The 16,024-nt window shown below is 38.5% G+C and overlaps 1 protein-coding gene across 2 annotated transcripts; it reads right to left on the reverse strand.

Moving 5' to 3' along the window:
• Window positions 1-424: 424 nt before the first annotated feature.
• Window positions 425-14,984, reverse strand: LOC110041651 (neuronal acetylcholine receptor subunit alpha-10-like). 2 transcript variants are annotated; one of them, XM_089280257.1, is made up of 6 exons: window positions 14,517-14,984; window positions 9,973-10,212; window positions 8,607-8,749; window positions 7,568-7,612; window positions 5,399-5,508; window positions 425-3,664 (listed from the first exon to the last, which is right to left on the reverse strand). In XM_089280257.1, exons 2-6 carry the CDS (start codon window positions 10,025-10,027, stop codon window positions 2,365-2,367), a joined length of 1,653 nt encoding a protein of 550 aa, XP_089136383.1. In that variant the 5' UTR covers window positions 10,028-10,212; window positions 14,517-14,984; the 3' UTR covers window positions 425-2,364. The 2 variants fall into 2 exon arrangements, with proteins under 2 accessions (XP_089136383.1, XP_089136382.1); XM_089280256.1 differs by lacking the exons at window positions 9,973-10,212; window positions 14,517-14,984 and having other exon boundaries at window positions 8,607-9,298.
• Window positions 14,985-16,024: the final 1,040 nt, after the last annotated feature.

Genomic DNA, 16,024 nt, shown 5'->3' on the forward strand with positions numbered 1-16,024 from the left:
GAAAAATGTCCAACGCCGATATATTGGCTTGAATCAGTCGATGATAATACCTTAATTTGCCGGCTTTATGGCAGAGCTGACAGGCAGTATGTAATGAGAGAGCTGACAGACAGTATTTAATGTGTCTCGTTAGTTTTGATACTATGAAGTGCGAGTTTGGCCGTTGTGCCTTTCCATCACACCTCGCGTGCCCTGAATGACTAGTATCCAATCTCTCCTCTACCGTAGTTTACAACATAGCACTTTTGAGTTCGAGTCTGTGTAGGCTATTTGGTTAATAACGTCTTGGGCCGACATTGATCAATGTGCATACAGTTAGTCTCAGAAATATCAAGCCGGAAGAACGCTATTGTATCCATTTGTTCGTATAGTTTAAATTTTTACAGGAAACTGTTTCACAAGTGTTCAATTTAGTGTACAAGCATTATATTTGAAAATATTGACATTTTATTTACGTATCAGTTTGAGAAAAGAGAACCTTTTTAGATCGGGATCGTGTCTCTAATGAAGAAATGACTATAGACTAAAGCTCTCAACAAAGGTGTTCTAAGCACTGTGAAAGAAATACATAGCGCAAAACTGACGTGGAAACCTTCCAACTGCTCCTACTAACTGATTTGATGATGAAAATCGCAACATTTGGGTTCTTTAACGAGGATTTAAGGTGATTCGCTAGTAAAAGAACCCGCCATAGATTTCCCATGAAACTTGGTATGCTGTTGTCACAGGACAACGAGATATTAAAAACGTAGTAAAAAGAGGGGTCACCGTGCTTGTTTTCACGCTAAAATGCTGACAAGTACGGTTATTTAGGTGACTTGGTAATCTCCGTGCGCAACAAATAAGCTCGATTATTTTTCAATGCAGCGTGTTATATCACACAGAGTTTGACTTTCTTTGATTGTTTATTCATCTATGTCCCAGAAAAAAATGTCCTCAAATACCCTGCATTTTTTTATCCTTTAAAGGAAACATAATTTGGACATGCGCTGTTGGGCCCGTTATGTCTCCCTCTGCAGTATTTATTTCATTTGCCAAAAAGTAGCCATAGATTTGTGCTAATTTTTTTCTCAGTTATTGAGGATATTGTTCTTATTGAAATTATGGAATAACAAATGGGGGTCTCCGTGCTCGTTTAAGAGAAAAGGAGCATTTATTTCGCTATCGAGCTTAGTTTGAGGGAAATCTCTTACGTTTTGTCCGCGCACGGGCTCATGTGCGCGCGCTAGTGACGCAACAATCGTGCGCAGTAGGGATGCGCAATGCAAAAATAAGGAATCACCTTAAGAAACACTGCATGATGCTGTAACGGTCAGAGAAACTGCCTAGCCGCGCCAGTAAGCAACTTTCACTTCCTATCAGAACCAACGTGATAGTATATGTGGTACCGTGAAAAATTAAACTGTATTGCAAAAACTGACACATATATAATCTCGTGGGGTGGTGATGGCTCAAAACAGTTCCCAGAGCTTTCCTAGACGTAGATTTTGATGAGTGATTTATAACCACTCATTATCAGTTGATGCTTCAATCATGGTGCCAAAAAAATGCCCAATCATTGGTGAACAAGTTGTTATCATTTTCGTAGCACAGTATGTTACCATAACAACAGTATGACCACGTTGAGTTTAAACCTGGTTCTGAATCCCATTAATATATATATATTTTTTAATATTTTGCCAAAAGCGGCCTCTTATCCTGCTTATTAAAATTTGATAATGAAAAAAAGGGTTTCTCCTTGCCTTGTTTGAAATATATGCACTAAAAAGTAGAATTAAGGGTCTTGGAAAGTGCTGGAAACTGTTTACAGCCACCTTTAACAAAACTATTTATTTACAGAGCGAGGCAATTAAGGCCATAGGTTATATCGCACTAACCCAATAGGAACTTAGTTTTCTAGTAAGCTTAAGTTGTAATCAATAAAAAATGAATTTATGTAGCAACTCTGGTTGCGAAAAAAGTGTATCAGAAATTCTTTCAATGGGTATTTAAGTTAAATACAAATGACAGAAAAGAGCAACTTTCGAAAACAAAAAATTAAGAGATGCTACTAACAATACTAAGAAACCCAGGCCCTCTCTGTGACGTAATATACTGCACCCAGCATGCTTTAATAAATTATAATACAAAACTAGAGCTATTTTTGCATGAAGGGGTTGCCAAAAGATGACGAGCAGTAGATGAGGGCAGAAGAAGGAAATCGTGATGCTGTTGAAATATTGATTTTGACCTGTTTTGTCACCCTCTGTTTCAGAATTCATTCCAACACCTGTTATTCAGTCTTCTCCGCTGAGAAAAGCTTTGCTTGACGATTCATTAGTAAAGAAGAGCGTGACAATAGCTGCAAAGGAGCCTGTTTACAGTTTAGTAGAGTCGAAATCTCGGAGCACGCAGGAAGATTGTCAGGAGAGTAACGATGGAAACAATAATGGAAATGATTAAAAAGAGTCTGTCCAAAACACGCGCTGCCTTTATCCACTCCTTTTGATTCTTAAGCTTCTCTTCAGACCAGTCCAACATGTTGCCTCCAAAAGGCAATGAATCAATGGTCATTTGTTTCAAGAGTTGTGCTGTCGAAGGTCTCTTCTTTCCAGTTCGGTCGACTTTTTTGTCCCGGCTACGTACATTTCCGTTCTTTTTTAGCTTTTTAAGCCAGTCCCTTTTGAGCCCACCGTTGTGGTTGCAATCATTTTTGGGAGAGACCGCATGATTGCAGAACGAGTGGTTCTCAGTTGTACCATTGGTTGTTGAATGCGCATGCGTGTGTGCAGCCCCAGACTCCTGCACGACCCACGTGTCCACGTGCGGGTCACGCCGTGGGCTCGTGTCCTTTGAACACTCGAGGACATCTTCCTCACAAGATGCTGCATCGCTGCTGCTAAGATCGGCCTTAACTTCTAAATCGCTGCACCTCCGTCGCATAGCTGTGCTTCTTCGATGAATTTCGCTCCAATCCTTCGGTTTTTGACAAGGAAACAACAAGCGCGCAAGCCACTGCAGAATTACTTTTCTCATGGTCTTGGGCATTCTTCGCCTGTTGCGATGATAAAAGTTTAGAATAAGCGTCGTAACTGCTAGAGAAGCCCCAATTTCTAACATGATTGCAAAGTAAAACTGCCCAAGCAAAGGAAAACCGTATGATGGCATAAGCTCGGAACTGAGTTGTTGAAACACCGTCATGGCCAAAAGAACTGTGATACTCAGTCCAATGCGTTCACCGGACTCAGGTGGTAGAACAAACCCTAAAAATATCATGGAAGAGATCAGTGAGCATGGAATAATCAACTTTAGGATGTAATCCAGTGATTCCCGTCTGATATGCACATTTATTGACACATCCACAAACTCGTGCGGACAGCACTGATATTTCAGAGCGTTCCTCTTCACAGACAAATTCAGCAGTTGCCATTCGCCATTTTTGATGTAGTAGCTGTTAAGAGTGCTGCCGTTTTTCACTGCTAAATCGATCTTTGACTTATCGAAAGCCCAAGAGCCAAATTTGAGCAGACATTCCTGGTCATCGAAAGGAAAGTTTGTGACATCCACACTGCAGATGCTCTTGAACATGGCGGGGTTTAACCACGTGTTGCTTCCATCGTACTGCACTGCTACATTAGTTGTATACGTGGTCCTACCACCTCCTATACGCTCCTCTTCATCTATGCTGTAATTAAAACAGAGAAAAGGAAGGCATACTAAATTTATGGATTGATTTTTTATACGTTCTTCTTAAGATGAGGCCCTTATGCCACTCGGCATTAAGAAGATGACCCATGTCTGGGTATAGGGATACCGCCAAGGATTTGAAATCCTGACCCTGTTTAGGACAAAAAATACTCTAAGAACCCTTCCCTGTGCAGCACAACACCCTCCATTTTAAGACCCTGTTTAGGACGAGAAAAGAAGGTCATGAAGTCCTTCGGCGACACAGTGACATCAGTTTCTGTCATCATGATATCAAGCACAAAGAAACAAGACCGACTGCTACGATCTGGTCAATATGCGCTTGTTATGATGTTAATTAAATGGGAAAATAATTTAAATTAAAAGATACCGACAACAATAGCTTTACTCTTCCCCTGAAACGATCTGATGTTGACTGATGACCTTGTAAAGACCAATAACTTTCAGGAAAAGTCAAGAAGTTAAGCTGCTATTTACGGTTTGATTGGTTTTAATTGTTTTTCTTTAAGGAATTTTACAAAGAAGATGGATTTTGTGTGCCTCTCGCCTCCAAGCTAAATATAGGGAAGATTTACTGACCTGTAATTCTTGCCTTTCAATCGTTTTAAAACTGCATCACTTAGTTCAGTTTCAGTTCATTTCAGTTTTTTTATTGCACACTGTTTACAGACCTTGCACACTGTTTAAGATTTGGATTTCAGCTATTCATAAATATAATATCGTTTCGGAAAGCCAGCAGAAACTGATTTAAAAAATAGGGAGCCAGCGGCTACTGGGATTACAGTAGTGTTTATTTACTAAGGACGTTCAGGTGCAAGTACATAGTCACAACTGAGGCTTACGTACAATCACCTCGAAATATGGATGTATGAGCAATGAGCCAGTGCAATCTGGAGCTTGCACTAACAAAGCACTAAACTGATAGAACATGTAATTATTGGGATTTCAAACTAGAAAGAGGTTCTCCATTTGCCTACTTTATAGTATAGCCGAGTACTTTAGAGATTGCGTTTGTCGTGAATCAACTACTGCCAGCGGTCAGAGTTCACAATTTGGATCCGTTTAGTCGGATTCATTTTTCTGACGGCTTAGGTAACGTCTCAGACCGTTTTGAGTTCGTGTTGAATTAAAATTAACAACTGCAGACGGACCGGAGCAAATAGGAAAACCAGCTGGGAAAGATCGTCAACGACTTTCAGAAGTTATCAAGAAAAAAATTGATTGAATGAACTGGCAACTGTCTTAAAACTGTAGCAGCTGTCCATACACTTAGAGCGGCCCGACGAAGGACTTTGGCATTTCATTTATCATCTTATAGTTTGTCTGGTGACTGGTGATACTTATTTAAGCCTGAAGTGTTAACGAATAAGAGAGTCTATCTGCTACCCCTTCCAATCCAAATTATTTAAAAATATATAGAACCTAAGTCAGTCAGTTAGTTACTTAACCAGTCAAGGTCAGTAAAAAATATGTAACATATTCAGATTTACTTAACAATAACAAAGGAAACCACCAAAGAACAATCACCAAAGAGAGAGCTTTATGTTCAAGCAAATTCTCTGTTAAAAATAGTGTACCGCTAGTTGTGCGTGCAGACTGGTAAAGACTCGAAGTTTCAATGTCGATGAGATTTGATGGAGGGGAGCTTGAGGAGGTAACCCCCATAACTAGTGTAATCAAGTACCTTAGTCTTTTGACTGTAAGAATTACTTACTTGTTGTATAACAGTGTGTCTGGTACCCAGATGTCTTCAGGGGAAACGTGAATTTCCTGGATTCCCCCGTAATCCTTTGGGTCCCATTTCAGCAGATTGTTCTTCCAGTACTAAAGAAAAATACACAATTAGGTTACGTCATTCGCGCAGCTTCTAGAACATATTTTGATTGAGCTTTGCTGTACATTCCAGCAATAGTAACTGTAATTGCTGCGAGCATAACACAGTTGAATCACGGATCGGAATAAACGAATCAATTAAAAAAAGCCATATAGCACGAAATGTCCATCAGTTAGTGTTAATACTGTAATCGTTTTTGTATCAACGAATAGTTTTTAAATGCCAGGATGATGTCTCTATCGATCGTGGCCCGGTGGAATACGCGGAGTGCGGAGTGCGGAGTGTAGAAAATGCGGAGTGTGGAAAATGAGGAGTGTAGAAAATGCGGAGTATGGAAAGTGCGGAATGTAGAATATGTGTAGAAAATTTCAATTTTCCATTTCAATTTCCAATTCCTCATTCCCATTTTAGTACTGTCCATGCTGAGTGTGGAAAACGAGGCGTGTGTAATTCCGTTATATTCTCATTGAAAGAGAATGGTCTCATCGGCCATTTTCGTCATTCCAACCATCGGCAGCAGCAGAACGTGGCATTCAGGTTTGTCGCCGCATTTGTATTACCTCGTGGCCTTGTCAACAAATGTTAAAAAGTGCTACGGATGCGGTGACATGTTCGCAGAAAAAATTCGTCAGCCACCACACAAAATCGTGGTCAAGCACGTGGATCGGTGTGTGGTAGGCAGGGACGACAACACAGGGGCGCTAGTGTACAGCACAGACTTTACCAACACCTATCACCATTCCAACCCTGCGCATATTAGGCGAGAAACCCCTGTTTTTGTCGGCCGTGTACTAATCGACCTCGGTACCTGCCAATCACTTGATGAAGGCCAGAGGGAAATGTTGAAAGAACACGGACTCGTTGTTAATATCGTTAATTCACAATAATGCTACATGCATTGATTTCAACTTTTAGCTACCAAAAACATTGTTCGATGTAGCCATGAAAATGTAAGGATGCATCCCATTTTTAAAGAGAATGGATCGATTGTTAACATCGTGAATTCACAATAATGCTAAGCGAATTGATTTCAATCTTTTATTTATCTATTGGTTTCTGTTCTTTAGAGCTTCAAAGAAATATTGTTCGATTTAGCCATGAAAATGCGATGATGCGTCGCTTAAAAGAAAATCGACCAATTCTTAACATCGTTAATTCACAGTAATGCTACGCGCATTGAATTCGTATATTTACCTATTCTTTTGTTTTCTTTATAGCTAGAATTAATATTGTACGATTTAGCCATGAAAATGAAAGGATACATCCTGCTTTTAAAGAGAATGGATCGATTGTTAACATTGTTAATTCACAATAATGCTACGCGCATTGATTTCTTTAATTTACACGCATGTGTCACGATATTATAAAATACTCTTTCAATGAGAATATAACGGAATTAAAGATTATTTGTTAATTTTCATATTACGCACGCCTCGTTTTCCACACTCAGCATGGACATTACGTGGAATTTCCATGGAAATTGAAATGGAAAATTGAAATTTTCTACACATTTTCTACACTCCGCCCTTTCCACACTCCATGCTTTCCACACTTCGCATTTTCCACACTTCGCATTTTCTACACTCCGCATTTTCCACCCTCCTCATTTTCCACACTCCTCATTTTCTGCACTCCAACTCCGCACTCCGCACTCCGCGTATTCCACCGAACCATCGATAGTTGGTAAAGATAACAAAGTTATAATCCCCAGAGTATCAGAGGATATCTCGGAATTTCAGTTCTGTTTAAACTTTCAATGACTCGCCTTTCGAGTTCGGCCTCTCGTCACAAAGACGAACTTCTCAAGGAAACAAAAATTTTAGACTTCTCTTTCGATATGTCTGATGTCTTAATACCATGATCTTAATGGCGGTTTTTGGAGTCTGTAACACATTTTGATCTGCATTTTGAAATTAAAACGAGTTCGCCAAGGACAAGAAAGCCGACAGCATTGACTTTGATTGTTTGGTTGTGCAAACTTCAGTCACGATCAATTATGGTAACCATAAGTTTCTTTAGGCGTACGGGAACGAAGCCCAGTTGACTGACCTGGTTCACCCACGCATAGGTGATGATGTACTGACTTCTCGCGCTCTGTTGATAAGAAATCAGGAGTCAGTCAGAATCCGCCGTTAGGACAGGTTTCACAAGGGCTAGGTATGACAGCAGACAGCCTGCATGTGCGACAAGCTTGCCCGTACGGAAGGAAAAATTTCTCTGCACTCTGGACGCGCTCAAATTGGGGTAGGAATTGTACAGCAACGCTTGCTAGGCAAGCTAGAATCAAGTCAAACTTTCGCTCTCATCTGAACTTTTCATCAAAGTGCAAGGAAGGGATTTTGCTAGTTCACTGGGTTTATGATCTTAGTAAACTTTCGACTCCCGCATATGAAAGTCGATAAGTATTGATTGGGAGAAGATCTAGATCCTCTGATCACAGCACATCGCCAAAGTTGCTAAACCCTTGCCGAAACTCCATAATGTTAGAATGCGTCACATTTGTTACAAAATAAAGACCACCATGCTCTAAACAATGTTACAAGATAAGCAGTAACAAGATCGAGGTACTGAGTTTTAACGCCCCACAACTTGTAGTTACAGTAGGAGAGAGTGCGTTACTACTGAAATACGTTGGTCAAGGTGTGATCAGGGTTGAAATCAGTTTGATTCAGCCTCGATTATTTGTAATCGTGTAATTTTTGCCAGAATTTCTTCATCTCTCTTTCTCGCATCTCTCACAATTCATTTAATCCAAATGACGGTTGCCCTAATCTTTACATTGGCAAGAATGTACGTTTAGCACTGTTCTGTAAGTGAGAGTTTCTATGTACCCAATGCATATGTCGCTACTGAAATTCCCACCACGCTTTCAAGCCTGGTCTTTCCCTTCCGCCACCACCTCTAACCATTTTACAAAGAGAAACTCCTCATAGACAAAATTTATATTACACCTCTTAATATACAGTCTGTATGGGTACTGGGCGTATAAGTGATAAACATGGTGCAGATTAATGCATATTGCATGAAAAACACGCGACTCTACCAGTATATAAACAGACGTGGTTAATTAAAGGTTGTAAAATCTCACCACATCAAGAATACGTATGAGTTGAAAATCAAAAGTGACCGTCACTGGACCTGTCCCGGGTAGTCTGGGGTGCGTGTGTTTGTTGTATCCTTTGAACAGCTCCTTGTGTAGTCTAGTTTCGTTTACTTCCAGTGCAGCTTTCACTAACAAAGACAAAGACAAGATGACAAAGAATATAACAGCCCTCAAACTTTTAAAATTAAACTTCGAAAATCGGCTAGGAAACTGGTGAACCCATAACTCGCTAATCATGTTGACACAATCAAGATGGCACTAAGATGATCAGATGGCAAAACATAACTTAATAAAGTGGATAAAGGTTACATATGCAGTGGAACTTCGACTTAACCGACTTCTATATAACGAAGTCCTCGGCATAATGAACCATATTCCTCCCCCCAGTAATAGTAAAATATATCAGTGTATTGTAAAAAGAACCACGATACAACGAAGCCTCATTATAGCGAACCTATTTTGCCAGTTCCATGGCCCTTCGTTGTATCGAGGTTCCAGTGTACTACGTTTTAATGTCTTGGTTAGAGACTTCACGTGTCGAAATCGTGAGCTGACTTTAAAAATTGTTTACCACTGGATCCATCTCGATTTGGTACAGTTGATACAGTTGATACGTAATTTTAACGTTTAGCCACGTATTAATATAACTGACGACGAGTCATTAAATTAAAAAAACAAAAAACAAATTAAGAACAAATAAAGCTCTAAAACCACTTTAATAAATGCTAGATGCTTAGCTATTACAACTAAATATTCTATAGTATATTTTCAGTTTGTCTGTTACATATTAATCGCGTCATGAAGAAATATATTTTACGTGACTCTTTGAGGAAGGGGTTAGGTTAATCCGCTGAAGGATTAACCGAACCCTTTTAATGAAAAGATCGGAAAAAAACCTTGTACACATGGTCCAGCTTGTCTGTTTTGTTTATTCTTTATATTTTCTCCGCGATGAAAAACATGTAGTTTTTGTCAGTAAACGCCGTGAGTCCGTGGGAACCAGTTGAAATGAAAGTCTCCGGCGTTAACGAGGGTGTTTTTTTTTTTTTTTAAAGAAAAGAAAAAAAACATTGTCGTAAATTTTGAATGTTTTATTAACTACCTTAACAAGACTAGTATTATTATATTGATGCGAGTCATGTTAGAATCCCTCGATTTGAAAAGCAAGAAACCATTGCATTACAATAATTACAAAGAATCTAAGTTGGATGACTGAAGGATAAATAAATACGTTAAGATTTATGGGCTTTGCCTGTTTCTGTATTTTGCTGTATCTGAGGCTAAAACAGGGTAAAACCATGAAGTTTTCCAAGCCCTTGCCTCACTAAAATGAAAATGAAATGTTCCTTACCTGTGGAATGTAGGAAGCAAATGAAAATGAAAAACATCAGCACATATAACCTCATTCTGCTCTGCTCTTCGTCAAAGAAATGCTTTCGATTGCTTATTCACTGACTTGCGATGCTGGCCTCAGGCAGATAGGAAGACTAATAGAAAAACGGACGTCGTCACTCTATTCAGCCCCAGACGGTGTCAACAGTTGTAAATGTTATTAAAGTGGCTATGGACTATTTTAAACCAGTTTAAAAGCCTGTTAAAGATATAAAAATCAGTAAACTTCAGGGGCGATACAGTCTTCACCTGAAACCAATTAAATGCATACAAAAATAACCGCCTTTGGTTACAAAGCAAGATTCTAAAGAGGGTAGCATTAATTAAGTAGTTTACCTTATGCAGGTAAATATGGAACACCACTGTTTCGTCGGCGTTATTGGCAGCACTCCACTAAAAAAGCTTTTTTTTGTTTTAGTTACGAAAAGAAGAAGTGTTATAGTTCTGCTTGACTTAGCTTAGGGCATTTCTTTGCTGTAGGACGTTAACTTTTTACGTTCTCTACATGCTCAAATGATTATTTTAATGAGTATGCTGTGATCATAGAGCTCAGAGAAAACCTCTCGAACGTCAATCGATCATTTTGTTCAATTCCAGTTCTGTAATCCCTTAATTTGCTCGTCTTATTGCAGCGCTGACACACAGGACGTCGGTGTGTTTTAACTATGTATACTTCGGTGACAACTCGGTCAACAGTGCAGTAATATACATAATGCGGACACTTAATGAACAAGCCCGGGTTGTTCGAAAGGTCGATAACACAATCCATCGGATAAATCGCGTTTTGATAACGATGAGTTTTGTTAACAATAGTGATCTATCCGGTGGATAGCGTGATCCAGCCGCTAGTTTCCTTTATGGAGCGAACTCTAGTTTACTGCTTGAGATAGGTAACGGCTTGATGGAATTATTCTTATTTTCCCCGTCGGTGGATCTATAAAACCCTGAGGGTGCAGTCTGAATGAAACTACCATTATCACAGATGTTGTTCCATTATAAAACGTGTTTTGTAGAAGTAAATTTACGTTAGCTGTGTTTCAGCGAAGTGTCCGAAAATTTTGTCCGAAATACGTCCAAAGTGAGATAAAAAAAAAATATCCGAAAATCAACAAACTAAATAAACTGCAAAGCCGTCAACTAGGCTTAGCTACAAAAATCCGAATTTTTTTTTAGATTTTTAGACGCTGAAAAGATTTTTAGAGAGTCCGGAGATTTTTAGAAGAATTTAGCAAGTTCAAGGATTTTTAGAATTTTTAGAGCCAAAAAAGTCTGTAAAAAGCGTAAAAAATATTTAGGGATAGGAATTAGATAAATAATGTTTTTATATGCTCATAAAGATCCGGTAATACGGGCAACATTTTGCTTCAACTTGTCTCGCAACATTGTTGCAATGTAAGTTGAAACACATTGTTGCGCGTATTACCACGTTTATGACCAACTTGTCAAGTTGAAGGAAAATGTTGCCCGTATTACCGGACCTTTAGGAAACCAATTCGCTCGTAAAGCTATATATATAAGAGTGAGAAGAGGCTTCAGTCATCGTTTCATGAACAGCAGAATTCGTCTTAATTAGTTAAAATGAAAACGTATCATTGGCTTTGTTTAACCTTTAGTTTATTTTAACTATTGATGGGATTTTTTGACGCATTCTCGCGAATTGTTGGAAAATGTTTTGATATTTTTCGTTAAAATTTTGAGATTTCTAGAAGAAAAAAATTGAGATTTTAGAACTTTTTAGGAGATTATCCGGATGGATTTTTAGACGATTTTCCGGGATTATTGTAGCTATGCCTACCATGAACGAACTGAGATCCTGTTGGATTGAACGGTGGATCTCACAGGAGATCTAATGAGCCAGATTTGAAAAGTAAAAACGATGAGGACAAAGACTACCGCGAGGCGGACATAACGTTGTATATTTAAAACAATATTTTGGCTGGCCAGACCAGCCTTCTTCAGGTTTAGATGTTACTTATTATAAAGATGAAATTACAATACTATATAATGATGGATGTCGTAACATATATTTCGAAATTTTAAAAGGAGTGGCGGAAATGACGAACAAAACGAACTAAACAAAGTAAAGATGAAATGGTCTACGTAGGTAACAAGTTTTACGATTCTGTCGATTCATTGCGTCTATTCTTACCGTGGGGCTCCAAAATTTTAACGTCCAAAGTTTTTTGCAAGTACGTCATAAAAATAAATAAATATCTGACTTATGATGAACAATCTTCTGCGCAGACTTTTCATCCTTCTTACATGAGCAAATCCCCTATCGAGTGTGAGGCAGCACAAAGTAGCCAAAAGTTGAAAGATGCCATCTTTCGAAAGATTAGCTTTTCGACTTGTTAAGTTATAACCATGAATAATGGAAATTCCGAATTATAAAATAACTAGATGAAGTTTCTTTCATAGAAAAGTCACCAAATTGAAGACAAATCAAAGCTTGGAAATAAAAAATACGAAGACTGGAGGAAAGTTGAAACTATTTGCTTTCGTTAACTTGCAAACTTCGACGAGTGTTTCTCTAAATACTGTGGGAACAACGAAAAAGACATTTCAATGAGCTAATTTATTTGCCCTCAAAATAACGCAAATTATTTTCCCTTTTCTTAGAGAAACCTTCCTTTTGGCTCTCCCTCCAACGAAGACGAAAACTTAAAATTCTAAAAAAAAACCCGCCTTTTTGCCTTAACTTTTGGGGGATAAGGTTTAGATTATTTGTATCGCAGGATTTTAATTCTTCAGGGGAGCGATATCATGATAATTTATATTGTTTTCTTTTTGCGGCAGACACCCCAGAGGTGTTGGAAATTGATAGTGCTTGTTAACGGAATGGTCGACTTGACATTACGTACGGGAAGAACGTCGGTTCCATTTATATATTTCACGTTTTCCCAAAGAACTTTCCATTTCGAACGAAGCGAGAGGTCATGAAAACCGAAAAACTCGGAACCCAGGTGTAAATGTGACAAAATGGTAAATGGAACGCGCGAATTTCAGCGACTACCTTTTCAGAAGTTCAGTTTCTCTCCTAAAATTTCCAGTAGCTTGAAATGAAAAATTGTGTCCATTTTCATCCTGACCGAAATTTCCGGAAATTTTTCCAAATGGAAAACAAAATTATACGTCTGGTGTCTCTTCACTGGGTCGCACAAGTGCTACCGACATGAGCTACTTGGTTTCAAATTACCACATTCGTTTCTCTCGCTTGGAGAATTTCCGTTTGATAAACTTATCGACCCAAGATTCATCCAATATTTGACTTTTCACAATAACTTTACCAGACGTGGTTTTCGTTTTCATTAAGGATGTATTTTTTTTTTGTTATTTTTTTGTTTTGACTATGTCAACCAGTTCAACTGGAATGCATAAAAAACTGATTTGCCGTTTCAAGTTGTGCAGAAAAAAGGTTTTATTTATACTGGAAAGACAGGCAGCCTGACCACGAAATAAGGGAATGTCATCCCCTGGCCTTCTTGAAGTATAAACAAGTTACAGCAATAAATTAAGGTTATTATATGTGGTTGGGAATATGCCATATCATTTTCTTCGAAACGGTGATAACATGCAAGAGGAGGCGTGAAAAAATTATCGACGGTTTTTTCTAACATTGTGATGTAAATTCAAAGACAAACCATGAAACGACCGTCTAAATTATGCAAAGATTTTTGATAAAATTTTTAGCATCTTGTCTGCCATGTAGAATTATTGTTTAAATCGCCCTATTAAAAATATCTTGATTGACGAATCTATTTTGCGGTTACTTATTTAGACAAGTATTGTCAAACATAAATTTCTACGTTTTAAAAGCAAATAAAGTTACAGAACATGCCAGAAGCTAGCTTTTCGCTGCTTGTGATGTGAAATCTCCCTTTAGGCAATGCTAAACATGCACATAAATAAATTTACAAAATTTTACAAATACGATTGAAAATTTTCTATAGAAACATAATGAACGTATATTGCGTGAAATGACGATACTTTTAGAAACTGAAAATGATTTACCCTAAACATCTTGAGAAAACTGACACAGTTAAGTAAATAACACACTATAAGTTACGCTCCGGGAAAGTAAAAACCTGGCGTACGCAATATAAAAAATGATTTAGCTATTCAACGTTTGAAAGCTATTTTAGATGGCTGATTGATTGACGAATTTCACTAAATCAAACCATCGCGGAATAGAGAGAAGAAGACTAGTTAAAAACAGGTCGCATATGATATGGTAGCAGAAGAACTACTATACCGTGACAAAATTACGTCTGGTATAAAATGATACACACAGTGTTGTCATACCGAATATTAATCAAGCTGGAAAAATTTATATCGGGCGCATTTAAAAAGCTATTAGACTAAATCAAGAAATATTTGCGTGACGGTAGAATCTACCGTCAAAAACCTATTGTCGACGACTTTCGCGGCAATCTACGCCTAGTTAAACAGTTACCCTACAAGGCATTACAAGCCTTTGCTACAACCAAAGATTATTATACTTACCACGTATGAGAGAACCTGAAGGGGAAAATCGTCAATTGTTTCCAATAGAGTTGGTTTGCTTGCAATTGTATCAGCTTTATCTCTAGCCAGAGTTTGTTTCTGCTCAAAGTCAGTGATAGCTTCCAAGAAAAGAAATTCAAAGATATCGGAGGGTACGTGAGGAACACACCTGCGGTTCGAAGAGTGTCGACTTGGCAACACTGGACAATTCGATGTATTGAAAAGTTAAGCCAGCCGGGCCAGCGACCTCCGATTGGAGGAATTAATTTTTAATGAAGAGTGCCGAATTAGTGATTGGGCAAGAAATACATTGGAACACGCAACTTCAAACATCGTACACAAACTTGAAAACACTGAGCAGAAGATTGTCCAGTCCAGTAGGGGAAAAGCCCAAAGATTTCCTTCGCTTATGGATCTCGTGATTCTTGTCTGATTTTCTCATCTTTTTTAAAAAGTCATTAAACTCATAATTCGACTATCTGACTTGAAACATAGATTGCAACCTTATCTGTATCGAAGTTAAATTAGCTTGTTTGTACTCTAAATTGACTTGAAACTAGTAACATCATTTTGATTAACTAAATGCCCCCAAATAGAGTTGATGAAGAAAACTGGACACGAACGGCACACAAGGAGGAACAACTAAATTGGGCTTTGTTCTTGTCATGAGTATGGAAATAAGTGAGAGCCATTCTCGAGGACTTTCTTCTTCTAACCAAAATATAGTTCCCCATTTCAGGTGAAAAATCATTACCTCAAGCAATACAAAGGTGAAGACATTTGTTTTCTTTAATACATATATGTCCCTTGGCAAAATTAGCGGAAAAGGTTGACTCACGCGCTCGTACGCTTTCCATTAAAAACCGCACTAAGTACCTCAAAACACTAGCGCAAACACCATAAAAGCTAAAGAGCTTTTATGATGTAAAACCGACGAAGAATTTTAAGATTAACGTTTAAAAAGATTGTTATCTAGTATCGTAAAGTGGTGTTTGTCTTCTCGCTAAATCGCGGCAAAAGACAATGCTGAAAGCTAAGGATTTCAAACAGTTTTAATATTTTTGGCATAACTAACGAAATTTTAATTTTTAGTGACTCTTTACGTTTAACCACAGGGCGTGCAAGCCAGAAATGTGCGTTAAAACTGACTTCTTGTTAACACGATTTGCCTGGCAGTTCTTTTCCCTGCGGTTTTTGATGATTAATAAGCTAACCCCGGCGGGAATTTGGTGCCTAATTACCAGTCGAAGCACATCTGCCTCTCACAGAGGCACTTTGACATAGCTAAAAAACGCACGCGCGAAACGTTCAACAACATTCTCGTCCTCAGAGCCCTCATTTCCAGTGGCATTGGAGCCTCCCGTCTCACAGGGGCCTTGGCAAGAAGGAAAAGGTGGCCTTTGATTGGCTAGATGTGTGGATTAAGCCTTTCACTGGTTCAACGCTGATTTCTTCTCCACAATATCACTGGTTTAGCTTCAACTAAAACCGTCGATTGTCTGCACGAA

This window comes from Orbicella faveolata, unplaced genomic scaffold (genome assembly GCF_042242905.1).
Source record: "Orbicella faveolata isolate gen_17 unplaced genomic scaffold, um_ofav_v1 contig_47, whole genome shotgun sequence".
NCBI classification, from domain to species: Eukaryota; Metazoa; Cnidaria; class Anthozoa; order Scleractinia; family Merulinidae; genus Orbicella; species Orbicella faveolata.